The sequence below is a fragment of the Triticum aestivum genome, chromosome 3B (genome assembly GCF_018294505.1).
Source record: "Triticum aestivum cultivar Chinese Spring chromosome 3B, IWGSC CS RefSeq v2.1, whole genome shotgun sequence".
Classification (NCBI taxonomy): domain Eukaryota; kingdom Viridiplantae; phylum Streptophyta; class Magnoliopsida; order Poales; family Poaceae; genus Triticum; species Triticum aestivum.
The window spans coordinates 266,297,939-266,312,814 of record NC_057801.1 but is presented as its reverse complement, the minus strand read 5'-3'; the positions used below and the strand labels follow the sequence as shown (position 1 = coordinate 266,312,814).

At 42.6% G+C, this 14,876-nt stretch overlaps 1 protein-coding gene across 1 annotated transcript in view; it reads right to left on the bottom strand.

Moving 5' to 3' along the window:
* Positions 1-11,440: 11,440 nt before the first annotated feature.
* Positions 11,441-14,876, bottom strand: part of LOC123069658 (DNA gyrase subunit B, chloroplastic/mitochondrial) — a 17,564-nt gene continuing 14,128 nt past the window's right edge. Inside the window, exons 13-21 of the mRNA XM_044492578.1 lie at positions 14,355-14,483; positions 14,151-14,265; positions 13,874-13,941; positions 13,444-13,557; positions 13,225-13,341; positions 12,412-12,465; positions 12,223-12,328; positions 11,900-12,030; positions 11,441-11,812 (exon numbers count right to left, since the gene is read on the bottom strand). Of these exons, the coding sequence (XP_044348513.1) occupies positions 11,744-11,812; positions 11,900-12,030; positions 12,223-12,328; positions 12,412-12,465; positions 13,225-13,341; positions 13,444-13,557; positions 13,874-13,941; positions 14,151-14,265; positions 14,355-14,483 (903 nt within the window). The 3' untranslated portion in view covers positions 11,441-11,743. The remainder of the gene's footprint in view (positions 11,813-11,899; positions 12,031-12,222; positions 12,329-12,411; positions 12,466-13,224; positions 13,342-13,443; positions 13,558-13,873; positions 13,942-14,150; positions 14,266-14,354; positions 14,484-14,876) is intronic.

The window sequence follows — 14,876 nt, the reverse complement described above, 5'->3', positions numbered from 1 at the left end:
TTTTTATGACTTGTAGATTTTTGCAATAAGTATGTGAGTTCTTTATGACTAATGTTGAGTCCATGGATTCTATGCACTTTTATCCTTCCATCATTGCTAGCCTCTTCGGTACCGTGCATTGCCCTTTCTCGCCTTGAGTTGTGGTGCAAACTTCGCCGGTGCATCCAAACCCTGTGATACGATACGCTCTATCACACATAAACCTCCTTATATCTTCCTCAAAACAGCCACCATACCTACCTATTATGGCATTTCCATAGCCATTCCGAGATATATTGCCATGCAACTTTCCACCATTCTGTTTATTATGACACGCTTCATCATTGTCATATTGCTTTGCATGATCATGTAGTTGACATCGTATTTGTGGCAAAGCCACCATGCATAATTTTTCATACATGTCACTCTTGATTCATTGCATATCCCGGTACGCTGCCGGAGGCATTCATATAGAGTCGTATTTTGTTCTAGTGTCGAGTTGTAATCATTGTGTTGTAAATAAATAGAAGTGTGATGATCATCAGTAATAGAGCATTGTCCGAAATAAAAAAAGAGAGAAAGGCCAAAAGAAAAAAAAGAAAGGCCCAAAAAAAGAAAAGAAGAAGAAGAATAAAAAAATAAAAAGGAAAAAAAAAGAAATAAGAAATAAAAAGGGACAATGCTACTATCCTTTTTCCACACTTGTGCTTCAAAGTAGCACCATGATTTTTATGAGAGAGAGTCTCCTATGTTGTTACTTTCATATACTAGTGGGAATTTTTCATTATAGAACTTGGCTTGTATATTCCAACAATGGGCTTCCTCAAATGCCCTAGGTCTTCATGAGCAAGCAAGTTGGATGCACACCCACTTAGTTTATTTTGTTGAGCTTTCATACATTTATAGCTCTAGTGCATCCGCTGCATGGCAATCCCTACTCCTTGCATTGACATCAATCGATGGGCATCTCCCTAGCCCATTGATTAGGCGCGTTGATGTGAGACTTTCTCCTTTTTTGTCTTCTCCACATAACCCCCATCATTACTCTATTCCACCCATAGTGCTATATCCATGCCTCACGCTCATGTATTGCGTGAAAGCTGAAAAAAGTTTGAGATCACTAAAGTATGAAACAATTGCTTGGCTTGTCATCGGGGTTGTGCAAGATGAGAGCATTCTTGTGTGACGAAAATGGAGCATGACCAAACTATATGATTTTGTAGGGATGAACTTTCTTTAGCCATGTTATTTTGAGAGGACATGATTACTTTGTTAGTATGCTTGAAGTATTACTATCTCTTATGTCAATATGAACTTTTATTTTGAATCATTTGGATCTGAATATCCATGCCACAATAAAGAAAATTACATTGAGAAATATGCTAGGTAGCATTCCACATCAAAAATTCTGTTTTTATCATTTACCTACTCAAGGAGGAGAAGGAATTAAGCTTCGGGATGCTTGATAAGTCTCCAAAGTATCTATAATTTTTTATTGTTCCATGCTATTATATTACCCGTTTTGGATGTTTATGGGCTTTACTTTACACTTCTATATCATTTTTGGGACTAACCTACTAACCGGAGGCCCAGCCCGAATTGCTGTTCTTTTGCCTATTTCAGTGTTTCGAAGGAAAGGAATATCAAACGGAGTCCAAACGGAATGAAACCTTCGGGAGTGATCTTTTTGGAACAAACGCAATCCAGGAGACTTGGAGTGGACGTCAAGAAGCAGCCGAGGTGGCCACGAGGTAGGAGGGCGCGCCCCACACCCTTGTGGGTCCCTCCTGGCTCCCCTGACCTATCTCCTTCGCCTATATATATCTACATACCCTGAAAACATCCAGGAGCACCACGAAAAACTATTTCCACCGCCGCAACCTTCCATATCCGTGAGATCCCATCTTGGAGCGTTCGCCGGCGCTCCGCAGGAGGAGGAATCGACCATGGAGGGCCTCTACATCATCTCCAAGGCCTCTCTGATGAGTTGTGAGTAGTTTACCACAGACCTTCGGGTCCATAATTGTTAGATAGATGGCTTCTTCTCTCTCTTTGAGTCTCAATACAAAGTTCTCCTCGATCTTCTTGGAGATCTATTCGATGTAACTCTTTTTGCGGTGTGTTTGTCGAGATTCGATGAATTGTGGGTTTATGATCAAGTTTATCTATGAGAAATATTTGAATCTCCTCTAAATTCTTTTATGTGTGATTAGTTATCTTTACAACTCTCTTCGAATTGTTAGTTTGGTTTGGCCTACTAGATTGATCTTTCTTGCAATGGGAGAAGTGCTTAGCTTTGGGTTCAATCTTGCGGTGTCCTTTCCCAGTGACAGCAGGGGCAGCAAAGCACGTATTGTATTGTTGCCATCGAGGATAAAAAGATGGGATTTATATCATATTGCATGAGTTTATCCCTCTACATCATGTCATCTTTCTTAATGCGTTACTCTGTTCTTCATGAACTTAATACTCTAGATGCAGGCAGGAGTCGGTCGATGTGTGGAGTAATAGTAGTAGATGCAGGCAGGAGTTGGTCTACTTGTCACGGACGTGATGCCTATATACATGATCATGCCTAGATAATCTCATAACTATTCGCTTTTCTATCAATTGCTCGACAGTAATTTGTTCACCCACCGTAATACTTATGCTATTTTGAGAGAAGCCACTAGTGAAACCTATGGCCCCCGGGTCTATCTTTTATCGTATTAATATCACGTCAACGAGTTATTTCTGGCACCATTTATTTTGCATCTTTTACTTTCCAATCTATATCATAAAAATACCAAAAATATTTATCTTATCTTATTATCTCTATCAGATCTCACTTTCGCAAGTTACCGTGAAGGGATTGACAACCCCTTTATCGCGTTGGTTGCGAGGTTCTTGTTTGTTTGTGTAGGTGCGTGGGATTTTTAAGGAGCCTCCTACTGGATTGATACCTTGGTTCTCAAAAACTGAGGGAAATACTTACGCTACTTTGATGCATCACCCTTTCCTCTTCAAGGGAAAAACCAACGCATGCTCAAGAGGTAGCAGCGCCCCCCCCCCCAAGCCAAGTCCGGATTGGACAAGGGGTTGGGGGCACGGCCCCCCTCTCCCTTCCTTCCCTCTTCTCCTTTAGGTGGATTCCCCTTCTCCCGGTGCGCCCTAGCCTGGCCAGCCAGCCTCCCCCTCCCTCCTTTATATATGTGGGGAGGGGGCACCCTAGAACACACAAGTTGATCTTTTAGTCGTGTGCGGTTCCCCCCTCCACAGTTACACACCTCGGTCATATCGTCGTAGTGCTTAGGTGAAGCCCTGTGCCGGTAACTTCATCATCACCGTCACCATGCCGTCGTGCCGACAGAACTCTTCCTCGGCCTCAAATGGATCAAGAGTTCGAGGGACGTCACCGAGCTGAACGTGTGCTGATCGTGGAGGTGTCGTACGTTCGGTACTTGGATCGGTTGGATCGCAAAGACGTTCGACTACATCAACCGCGTTACTAAATGCTTCCGCTTACGGTTTACGAGGGTACGTGGACACACTCTCCCGGCTCGTTGATATGCTTCTCCTAGATAGATCTTGCGTGATCGTAAGCAATTTTTTTGAAATACTACGTTCCCCAACAAGCAGGTGCTTACGCAGACCACCCGGGCGCGTGTCGCTCAACTGTGGCGTCTGGAGAGCTTTCAGAAGAAATGTACGACATAGAGTGCCCATACTTATTCCCGTGTGGTGGTTAGTGCAAAAATGCCAGAGGCCTACTCAGATCACATATCCAAACCGTTAGTGACTTGGGAGCGCGCGGAGACGATCAATGATCCATGATCGGTGGTCCCATCGCCCCGTCTCACGGACTTACGGCATGGGCTAAGAATGCCCGGCCATGCCGCATAATTAACTCGCGGGTACCCTCATGGTCAACCCGACTCCACATTTCTCGCGGGTACCCTCACGGTCAACCCGACTACAGTAACTCTCACGGGTACCCCTCGGGGCCGACTCGTCTTCAACATGATTCTGGGGTAATGTAAGTTAACCGTGTGTCCATAACACCAAAGGGGGAAATGAGGAATCACCCTCGATGGATTCCCATTTGATGTACTCGTCAAGATGAACTTGGAGGAATCACCCTTGAAGGGTTCACACTTGAGGTGTTGCACGACAGAGTCGTTATCGGGAGCGCTGAAGGAGGAATCACCCTATGTAATCCATGATCGATTAGCTACACTACAAAGTTATCATCAGGAGTGCGTTACGAGGTATCACCCTCGAAACCCGACAGTAACTCTACAGAGTCGTACAACTAAGGGGTGTCAGTGATGTGTCGGGCTCTGGACGTTGATCGCGTTGATCGAGTCATTGGTGATGAAGCGGGGCAACAGTGACAAGGTGAGGGGTCACTGATGGATCACTAACCAACCTATACTAAGCATATAGGATAACAGGTAAGGTAACAATAGCAGGTTACAAAATCAGGCTATGCATCAGAATAGGAGCAATCAAATACAGTAGCAAATTCGAATGCAAGCAGGAGAGAGAAGGAATGGGTATATAGGAATAATCAAGGGGGTTTTTCTTGCCTGGAAGCTCTGTTGTAAGGAGTTGAATGCCTGCGGTGTAGCCGTACTCGGGAGCAGCGTCATTCTCAATGTCTACCGGAGAAGAAGAGGGATTAAATTTTACTAACTTAGTTAAGTAGTTGGTAGGGCCCACTAGTCAGTGTCAGATTAATTAGCTAATTAATTAATTTAGTGAAATTAGTTAAATTAAGGAGTGGCCCACACGTCAGTGACTGGGGGTGCCCAGTTAGCACAGTTGACTGGGTCAAACCAGCCAACTGGACCCGCGGGGCCCACTGGTAGTGACCCAGGATGGGCCCCGGGTGGTGCCACATCAGCGAGCGGCAGAGTTTTACCGTCGATGACTTAAAACATGACGGGGGGCACTGGAGGCAATCGGGATTCGTCTATGATGGCTCAAATCGAGTGTGGTAAGTTGTTACGGGAAGCTGACGCTCATGCGCAACCGACGGGACGAGCTGGAGGTCGCGGGGTGGACGGAGGTGGCCACTGCAGCAATGGCAGGCGGCAGCTAGAGCATGGTTCAGGCGCAAGCCTCGTTTGGCGAGGCGAGCGGCCAAAGCAACGTCATGGGCGGCCTCGCGGGGACGTCCCAAGCACGCGGACGTGCTCTTTTGGCCCTGGAAACAAACGACGATGTCGGGGCGAGCTCCACGGCGGAGGTAAGCTCCAACGATGTTGGGGCTACGGCTAGCGGGCGTGCCCAAGAAAGAGAGGTGAGGGGGAAAGAAGGGAGGCTCACAATGAGCCGGTAGGGGTGCAAGGCTATACCTGGCCATCTGTCAGGTCGGGTCGGGCCTACCAAAGCCCGATGCAAAAAACCCAGGCCCAAGCCCGGCCCAGCCCAGCCGCCAGGCCTAAAAATCGGGCCCGATCCTGACCCATCATGCTAAAAGCCCGCCGGGCCTTGGGCCATGCGCCCGGGCCTGGCCCAGCCTGGCCGTCGGGCTCAAAATTTAGGCCCAGGCCTGGCCCATGGGCAAGGTCAGGTCGGGCTTTTTCGGGCCGAGTCGGGTCGGGTCGTCCGAGCCGGGCTGCCCAGGGCCAGGGCTATGCAAGGCCAGCTCGGGGGAGGCTCGGGCGATGAATCAAGCGGCGGCACCAATATTGAAGACGACCTTGATCCCGTCTTTGTAGGGCTCCTCGGTGTTGAGTCGATGTTGTAGACGGCGTAGGCAACGACGATGGTTCCCCAGGACACGACGATGCGGCGCGGTGCAGTCGGTGGCCACGTGAACGATGGCAGCACGACGACGATGGCGTAGAGCACGAGGTCCAGAGGAGAACGCGGGTGGGGGAGGGGAATCTGAGGGTCTAGGGTTCGCTTGGGGATGCCCTGGGATTGAGCTTATCCCCCCCCCCCACGATGGCAACGGCGTTGGGGGATGGCCGACGCGTGTCCATCGCCAGCGCGCGCGGTGTCGACACCCACATGAGAGAGCGGGAGCCGAGAGGTCAAAGGAGAGAGTAGATGGGCTAGGACGGCTCGTGTAGGTCGCAAGCTTAAGTGCATAGTAAATTTCTTCCCTTTCTTTATTTCTCTCTGTTTTCTTTTACAGAACTTGTTATGCAATATTTGAGCTGCCAAATGGATTTTGTAAAATGTGGGACTTGGCCACATAATTACGTTGCAATATTCTGTGTTGGCACAAAAAGTTTGGGGGCAATTAGAGAAGTGTAAGCATTTTTAGAAAATGAAAAGGTTAATTATTTTGCTGTTGAACCACTTAATTAATTTTCAGGGGCATTTTGGGAATTCAAATGAGGGTGGTTTTATTTTTATAATAGCTTTGGGTATTTTTGCAATATTTTGAACATTTTTGTTTTGTTGATTGGATGATTAATATTTTGACTTTATTTTAAATTTGAATTTGAGGTTGAAATATTTCTTAATTGTTTTTCTTAGGGCATAATGATGATGACTTGGCATGAGTGATTAGCATAACTAGGGTTTAGTAATCCAGGGATGTCACGTGGGCTTGTCATCCTTAATGACGTTCAACAAAATCTCGTTTAGACCTTGAATCTCTATCTCGTTCAACAAAAGCACGTGTTGAATCATGGTGGCATTATTCTTCACTTCAATCACTATATCCTTGTTTTCAGGCCACCATGAACTTTTCCCTGCATCACTTTCACTTGGACGAGAGATGTCCCAATTGGAGGGTATATGCGTACAAGAAGTATTCTCAACTCGATAACTGTGAATCAAATTGTGAAAATTGTTTCAATGTAACCTGCATGAGGGTCTCTTTGGAATGAAGCCCTCTAATACCTTGTGAGACCTGTATGAATTCTTGCCACTTTTAAGGCCCTGCATGGATTTGGCTTAGTGGAGATGCTGGCCAGAGTCCCTTGCCCTGACATGTTTTACTCTTTCCGCTGCATATACTCTTATCATGCTTGCTTGAAATGTATTGTGAGTGCTTTAACATGTGCTAAACTCAACCTTAACTTGAAGAAACTAAAAAATTCCACTTTTGCTTGTTAAGGGTCTAATCACCCCCCCCCCTCTACACCCCTCTTCTCGATCCTTTCATGTTCCTATATTCTAGTGCTGAAAAAGGATGGTACATCACATATGTGTATTGATTGTAGATCCATTAATAATATTGCTATTCAATATCGCCATCCTATTCCTACACTAGATGATATGCTTGATGAATTAAGTGGCTCTACCATATTCTCCGAAGTAGATTTGCATAGTGGATACCATCAAATTTGTATGAAATTGGTAGATGAATGCAAAACGACATTTAAAACTAAGTTTGGATTATATGAGTGGTTAGTCATGGCTTTTGGGTTAAATAATACACCTAGGACTTTCATGAGATGAATGAACGAAGTTTTACGTCCTTTCATTGGATGATTTGTGATAGTCCATTTTGATGATATATTGATTTATAGTAAACCTTTGAGGAACACTTGGATCATTTGTGTGCTGTTTTCATTGTTGTACGTGATGCACGTGTGTTTGGTAACTTTGGGAAGTGCGTCTTTTGCACCGACCGAGTATCTTTTCTTGGCTATGTTGTTACTCCACACGGAATTGAAATTGATAAAGCCAAGATTGAAGCAGTTGAGAGTTGGTCGCAGCCCAAAATGGTCACATAAGCAAGGAGTTTCTTGGACTCGCTAGCGTTTTGTGAGAGATTTCAGCACCATTGCTACACCTCTCAATGAGTTTACAAATAAGGATGTGTCTTTTGTTTGAGGTCCTGCACAAGAAGAAGCCTTCATGGTATTGAACTAACGCGTGCTCCTTTACTCCAACTTCTTGATTTTAATAAGACTTCTGACCATGAATGTGATGCTAGTGAAACTGGATTAGGAGGTGTGTTATTACAAGATAGTAAACTTGTTGCATATTTTTCTAAAAAACTGAGTGGGCTTAGTCTGAATTATTCTACTTATGATAAGGAATTATATGCTCTTGTTCGGACATTGGAAACATGGCAACATTATTTATGGCCCAAAAAATTTGTTGTACTTTCTGATCATGAATATTTTAAACACACTAAGTCAAACAAAACTTAACCATAGACATGCTAAATGCGTTGAATTTATTGAGACTTTCTCTTATGTCATTAAACACAAGAAGGGTAAAGAAAATGTTATTGTTGATGCATTGTCTCTTTGCTATACTATGCTTTCACAGCTGGTTTGGAGACCATCAAAGATTAATATGTGCATAATGCTGAATTTAAAGATGTAATGCAGAACTGTAAAGAATGAAGAACGTCGAACAAGTTCACCATTAATGATGGATTTGTGTTTTGTGCTAACAAGCTATGCATTTCAACTAGCTCCGTTCGTCTTTTGTTGTTGCGGGAGGCGCATGGAGGAGGTTTAATGGGACACTTTGGCGTGAAGAAGATGGAGGACGTACTTATTACACATTTTTTTCGTCCAAAGATGAGATGAGTTCTTGAGCGCTTTGTTGCTCGCTACATTACATCAAAAAGCTAAGTCACGACTCAATCCTCATTGTTTATATATGCTTTTTCCGTAGCTAGTGTTCCATAGGAGGACATATCTATGGACTTTGTCTTAGGTTTACCTTGAACAAAGAAGGGGAGGGATAGCATATTTGTTGTCGTGGATAGATTTTTAAATATGGCACACTTTATACCATGTCATACAAGCAATGATGTTGCTAGTGTTGTTGATTTGTTCTATCGTGAAATTATTGGCTTGCATGGTGTGCCAAATACAATTGTTTCAGATCGTGATACTTAAACTTGTAGTCACTTTTATAGATGTTTATGGCCTAAGTTGGAGACTAAACTACTTTTTAGTACTACATGTCATCCCCAAACTGATGGACAAACTGAATCAATCAATAGAATATTATCTACTACTTAGGGATGTTTTGAAGAATAACCTGAAAATGTGGGAAGAATGCTTGCCTCATATTGCATTTGCTTATAACCGTTCGCTGCATTCTACTACTAAGATGTGCATTTTGAAATTGTGTATGGTTTCTTACCTCGTGCACCCATTGATTTGTTACCTCTTTCATCTTCGGAGAAGGTTAATTTTGATGCTAAACAACGTGCTGAATTGATCTTGAAAATGCATGAGTTAACTAAGAAAAACATTGAGCGCATGAATGCTAAATACGAACTTGCTGGCGATAAGGGAAGAAGACGTATTGTTTTTGAACTAGTAGAACTTGTTTGCTTACATTTATGCAAAGATAGGTTTCCTGATTCGCGCAAATCTAAGCTAATGCCACGTGTTGATGGTCCTTTTAAGATGTTAGAGAAAATAAATGATAGTACATATAAACTTGAGGTGTCTGCAAATTTTGGGGTTAGTCTCACTTTTTAACATTGCAGCTTTGAAGCCTTATATGTGCGCAGAATATGAGCTTACGTCGAGGACGACCTCAATTTAAGGAGGGGATGATGATGAGGACATCACTATTACAGTTACACCCACAACCCTTGCTGCTACACATACTCGACCAACTACAAGAGCTTGCGCATGCGCACGCCAATTACATTTTTTAGGGAAACAATAGGACTATGTTGCGTATTTTTATTGATTTTTTTTAAAATAGAGTACAAAGAATAAGGTCCATAAAAATAAAAATAAAAACTATACATCAAAGAAACGAACAAAACTAATGAAAGGAGGAAAAAATAGTAAACAACAAATACAACAACAGCATAGCAAGTTATCTAAAGGATTTGATCCAAGTCTCAAATTCATTGTATTCCTTCCTCTTGACTCTGTAGGTGATCCATTTGAGTTCTTCTTTTAGCTTCTTTCTGCATCTATATATACTTGGATGTATATGTTGGAAGATGTAATCATTCCTAGTTGTCCAGATTGCCCAACAGGTGAGGATGATAATCTCCATCGCATATGGTATGCTCAGCAGTTGCTTTAGGTTGCTAATTTCCTCCTGAATGCATGTATGTGTCGGTAGCCAGTTGGTGCAAATATAGCTCCAACACAATTGTGCAAATTGACAATGAAAGAAAAGGTGATCCCTTGTCTCCAAGGCTTGCAGGTTGCACGCCAATTACATTATCAGGTACTTTCGTTTCTTGGTAACGATTATAGTGTTCGTGAGAATATGATACTGCATAAATTGAATACATTTGTTTTGCTTACAAATGAACGGCTCAGCATGGACAAAAAGAATGAACAGTGGAGCATGATCAAACATGAAGATGATGGCGCACGCAAGGGGAACAAGAACAAAGTTTTCGATGGAGTTTTTAGCACTTTGAAGCCACCATGATGACATACAAGGACATGGACGAAATATACAAGATGACATTTCATAAATCCATAGTTTAATATAGGTGTTGCGCCATCTTATTTTTTGGCCAGACCCATGTAATTTTGAAATACACTTAATAGATTGCTTTTGGAGACCGTATAACAGGGGAAACGACTTAGGACGTAATTTAGTCACACATTGCCAAGGTTCGACAAAATTCTCCTCTGTCACCCTATAAATACAGCTCTTAGGACGTCGTTTTAGACTTGGATTTTGTTTAGATTAAAGTTCGCCATAGTTGTAACTCGCGTCACTCGTTTGTGTTCAACGATCAGACCAAGACGTCACAGAACCCCACTTTGATCAATAAAATTTTCCTCTTAAATTCGCAATAGCCAGATTGCAATCTCAGTTTTTTGTTTGTTCTTCATTTGCGTGCAGCAAATAGACCCTCGTGGTCAGATAGATCGTGCTCTAGCATGGTCAATAACATCTCGGGATTGCTTTAGCAATAGCTAAGGCGCGACGTCATAGCACGATCGTAGTCGAATCGTCGAAGTCGACTTTTCCCACAGACGATAATTATCATCGCATCGAAAGACCGGACACCTTTGCCCCTATGACTGCTACCAACCTCAAGCATACACACTTAAACGTCAAGAAAATTTAGAAAACAAACCAAGACAATCGGTCCGACAAATCAAGTACGGATAGCATGTGTCAACTGATCTCATTAATCTTTTTTACGGATAGCATGTGTCGACTGATCTCATTAACCTTTTTTCCTTTTGAACCCTGATAAGTGTCAGACGTGTGACACAAACACATACCAACTCCGAACGATTTTTTATGGCAAGTTAATAATACAAGGATGACAAATTTAGTTGTCAAGCATGGCAACTTTTTTTCAGATGACAGGTTTCAATTTTGTGGGGGTTTGTTTTTTCTTTTCAGATGGCAACTTTAGTTTAAAAAATATAAGGCCGGATTGCTTCATACCACATGCGTTGCACTTATCATTTGGATTTCTTCTTTATGCGAAATCCATTAACCTTATCGGTTCTGAACGCGGCTGGTGAGCAGGTACACTTAAAAGCTTCCATCCTCCCATGCGAAGAAAACCATGCATGACTGAAAGGGTAAACTGGAGCACGGCTCAAAAGTAACAGGAATTCAACTACTGTAGCACAGGCCATGGATTTGATGGGTTGCCAGCTGCCTGAGCAAGTTGACCACTTCCAATGATATTGCGGTTTAACCCCCGCGTCAAGATGAGATGGGTACAGCGTGTCAACAAATGAACGCACCATTCATGTTACAAGCACCAGGGGATCAACCCTTTTCTCCGTTCTAGCCTAGATTGCTACTAAACTAGCACCAAAACAACTTCTATGTCGAATGGGTGGCAAGTTGTGGTCTTTTCTATATCATACACAATGGTCAACCTTGTTTAACGCTCTCAGATGTCAAGGTGATCTAGGTTGACCATGCTTGCAGCCTTCTGGATTAGTTCCTTCCTGTATTCAACCTGCAATTGAATGGTGTGGCGTCAAAGTGAAACGTTATGTAAACTCGCAAGCAGAACGAATACTCGTAAAGTTCACCGGTTGCTTACCCGAGCACCCATAAGAGATGAGAACACAACATTGGCCTCTGCAGCATCTTCGACCGTTAGCTGCTTCAACAGCCTCCTTTCAGGATCCATTGTCGTTTCCCACAATTGTAAGGGCATCATCTCGCCCAAACCTATTTAGCAACCAGGATAAAAGGACACAGTAAATATCTGCCATTAAAAAACAGAAACACATGCCATAAAAAATGCACATGCATGTCATACAAGCATGTACGAGAATATTGTTCACCATAGTTCATAGTCGATCATTATTCCCTTGGATATTCATAGTTGGGTCTTTAGTTGGATGGGTTGAAACACTGTACCTTTGAACCTCTGGGTATTATAAGAAGCATTTGTAGGGAAGGTGTTCACTAGCTCTTTAAGATCAGCCTCATCATAGCAGTAGTGCACTTGTTTCCCACGCTCAACCTAACACAAAAACATAAATATCAAGTACAAACTTAAGATCAACTATTTATTCCAAATTTCAAGTGCTGGGGTCATGATCGAACCTTGTAAAGAGGAGGCACACCAACATAGATGCAACCTTCATCGAAAAGTGCTCTCTACAAACACAGTATGAGAAAGCAAAGCTTCAGTGATCATGTTGCAACTTGCAATCATATGCCATCATAATATATGGTACTGGACAGCTGCGCTTAAAAGCGCATACCATATGGTAGTTCAACTATAACGAGCATGTAAATAGGTGCTTTGCTTACAAGCACGTCATCCAGATAGACCTCGAGCAAGTGCAATTGATCATATACAAACCAGAACCCGGCCATCCCAACCCAACCCAACCATACCACTTCCTTATGGCAAAATTAAGACACTCCTGACTCCATTGTCACCTAAATCTCAGCCCCCAACAAACCAGTCCATAGTGACAGACCGCCTGCGCATTTTGTGTCCTTTGGGGATTTTCTTCAGTGGACAAGAGTCTAATGGATCTTTAGGTTGAGAAGCAACACTATTCTTCTCATCAGTGTAACCATCAGGGTTGAGTGTTCCAAAATTTATATCAACCGGATTTCAGACCCAAATACACAACCCATATTTCTTCCCCATTTCTCAATTATATTGAGCCCAGCTCCAAGCCTAGTTGTGCAAGAGTTGAAAGTGGAAACACAAGTACAATCAGACAATATTCACTTGGCAGGTAGCCTATGATCCGTACTTCAATAAAGTATAGACTGCATGTGTATTCAGTGAAGAAGTGTGTTCCCGTGCTACGTGAGGCTCTCATGTGCCTCCACGGAGGTACCTGCTTCAATACCTCTAACAGTTGGCATATGATTCAAGATAACTAAGAGCAGAAGTACCTGATATCTAAAGAAGAAAGTGAGGAGAAGAGTCCGGATATGTGCACCATCTACATCAGCATCTGTCAGTATAACTATCTTATGATACCGAAGAGCTTCCTTCTTAAAATCCTCACCCTGAAAGAAGTAACACCAATAGATGTATAAGCGCATACCATTTGGTAGTTCAACTATAACGAGCAACAGTAACAGAGAAGTTTAGAACAAAACAACATGCACCTTCACTCCTAATCCAAGACCAAGAATAAGATTTTGGATCTCTTCATTTTTGTACATTGCTGCTTCATCCCTCCTCTCAATGTTGAGAATTTTGCCCCTCAGAGGCAAAATAGCCTGCATCCATGATTGAAGACATGCTTAGATCTGAGTGAATGCCAGAAATATTATATGTACACTGAAAACAAACTCGATACAGAAAACCATATTATGAACTTCCATCTCGCATTTCATAGTTAGGGCATTGTCTACCTACACTAGCAGTGTAAGTAAGAATTAGTCAAGTAAAACTTTTCCTGTAAAAAGGAAAACGAGACACTGTATACCTATAATTATTTATTAGTCCTAATTTCACCCGGAATATTGCATTGTTTTGGAAACAGCTGTCATTATATCATGTTAGTATCGCCAGATTGAAAAGGAAAGGCTATACCTGAAATTTCCTATCCCGGCCTTGCTTTGCACTACCCCCAGCCGAATCACCTTCAACTATGAAGATTTCTGAATTCACGTGTGAACAGCAAAAGTCAGAGCCTCAACATAAGATAGTAAATATAGTGATTTATAACAAAAGCATAGAACTGGAACTGTTAGAATTTAGAAACTTCCTGTCAAAAGAAGAATGTGAACAGATGTATAACAGTCAATTAATTATGCTAATCTGCATAAAAAGATGATGCAAGATTTTCCCAGCACAACTGGCAGCTCACCAGATTCTGCAGGGTTAGAAGATGCACAATCAGCAAGTTTCCCAGGAAGTGAAGAAGATTTCAAGACACTCTTTGTCCTCACTAACTCTCTAGCCCGCTTGGCTGCCAATGCAGCCTGCAACAGAAAAATATGTCATACACTGCACTAGAACGAAAAAATGAGTTCTTGGGAAGGAGTTTTGCTACAATAATGAATAGCAATACCTTGAGAGCATTAAGGGACTTGGACAGAATTGAATCTAAAACATCTGGATGTAACTCCAAGTATTCAGTTAGATTTTCTTGAACAGATTGTTCAACTATTCTTCGCACTTCTGGATTTCCCAGCCTGGTCTGTAAAAGAAAAGAAAAAAGAGAAATTGAGCAATCGTTATGGGAAAAAAGTGTATGGCATTAATCTTCTAGCACATCTCCACCACTATTAAAAGCAAGAGTTGAGTTGGATTCATATAACATCAACCAATCAGCCCTATGGTTGCCTTCCTCCTACAGTCTACAGTTATCCAATGCTGCATCACCAGTTACTAATCCATCTTACTCGTAGCCCTTAATCGCCTATTACTAATGCATGAGATTAGGTCAATGATGTGCAGCCGAACAACACTCGCGCCATGCCCCGCAGCCTCCCTTGTTCCACTATGTTAGACAGCAGATCATAGATGTTCCTCTAGTGATGTGCTTTCCACAACGGGCTCACATTTAAGAGTCTTATAATTTCTAGTGTGT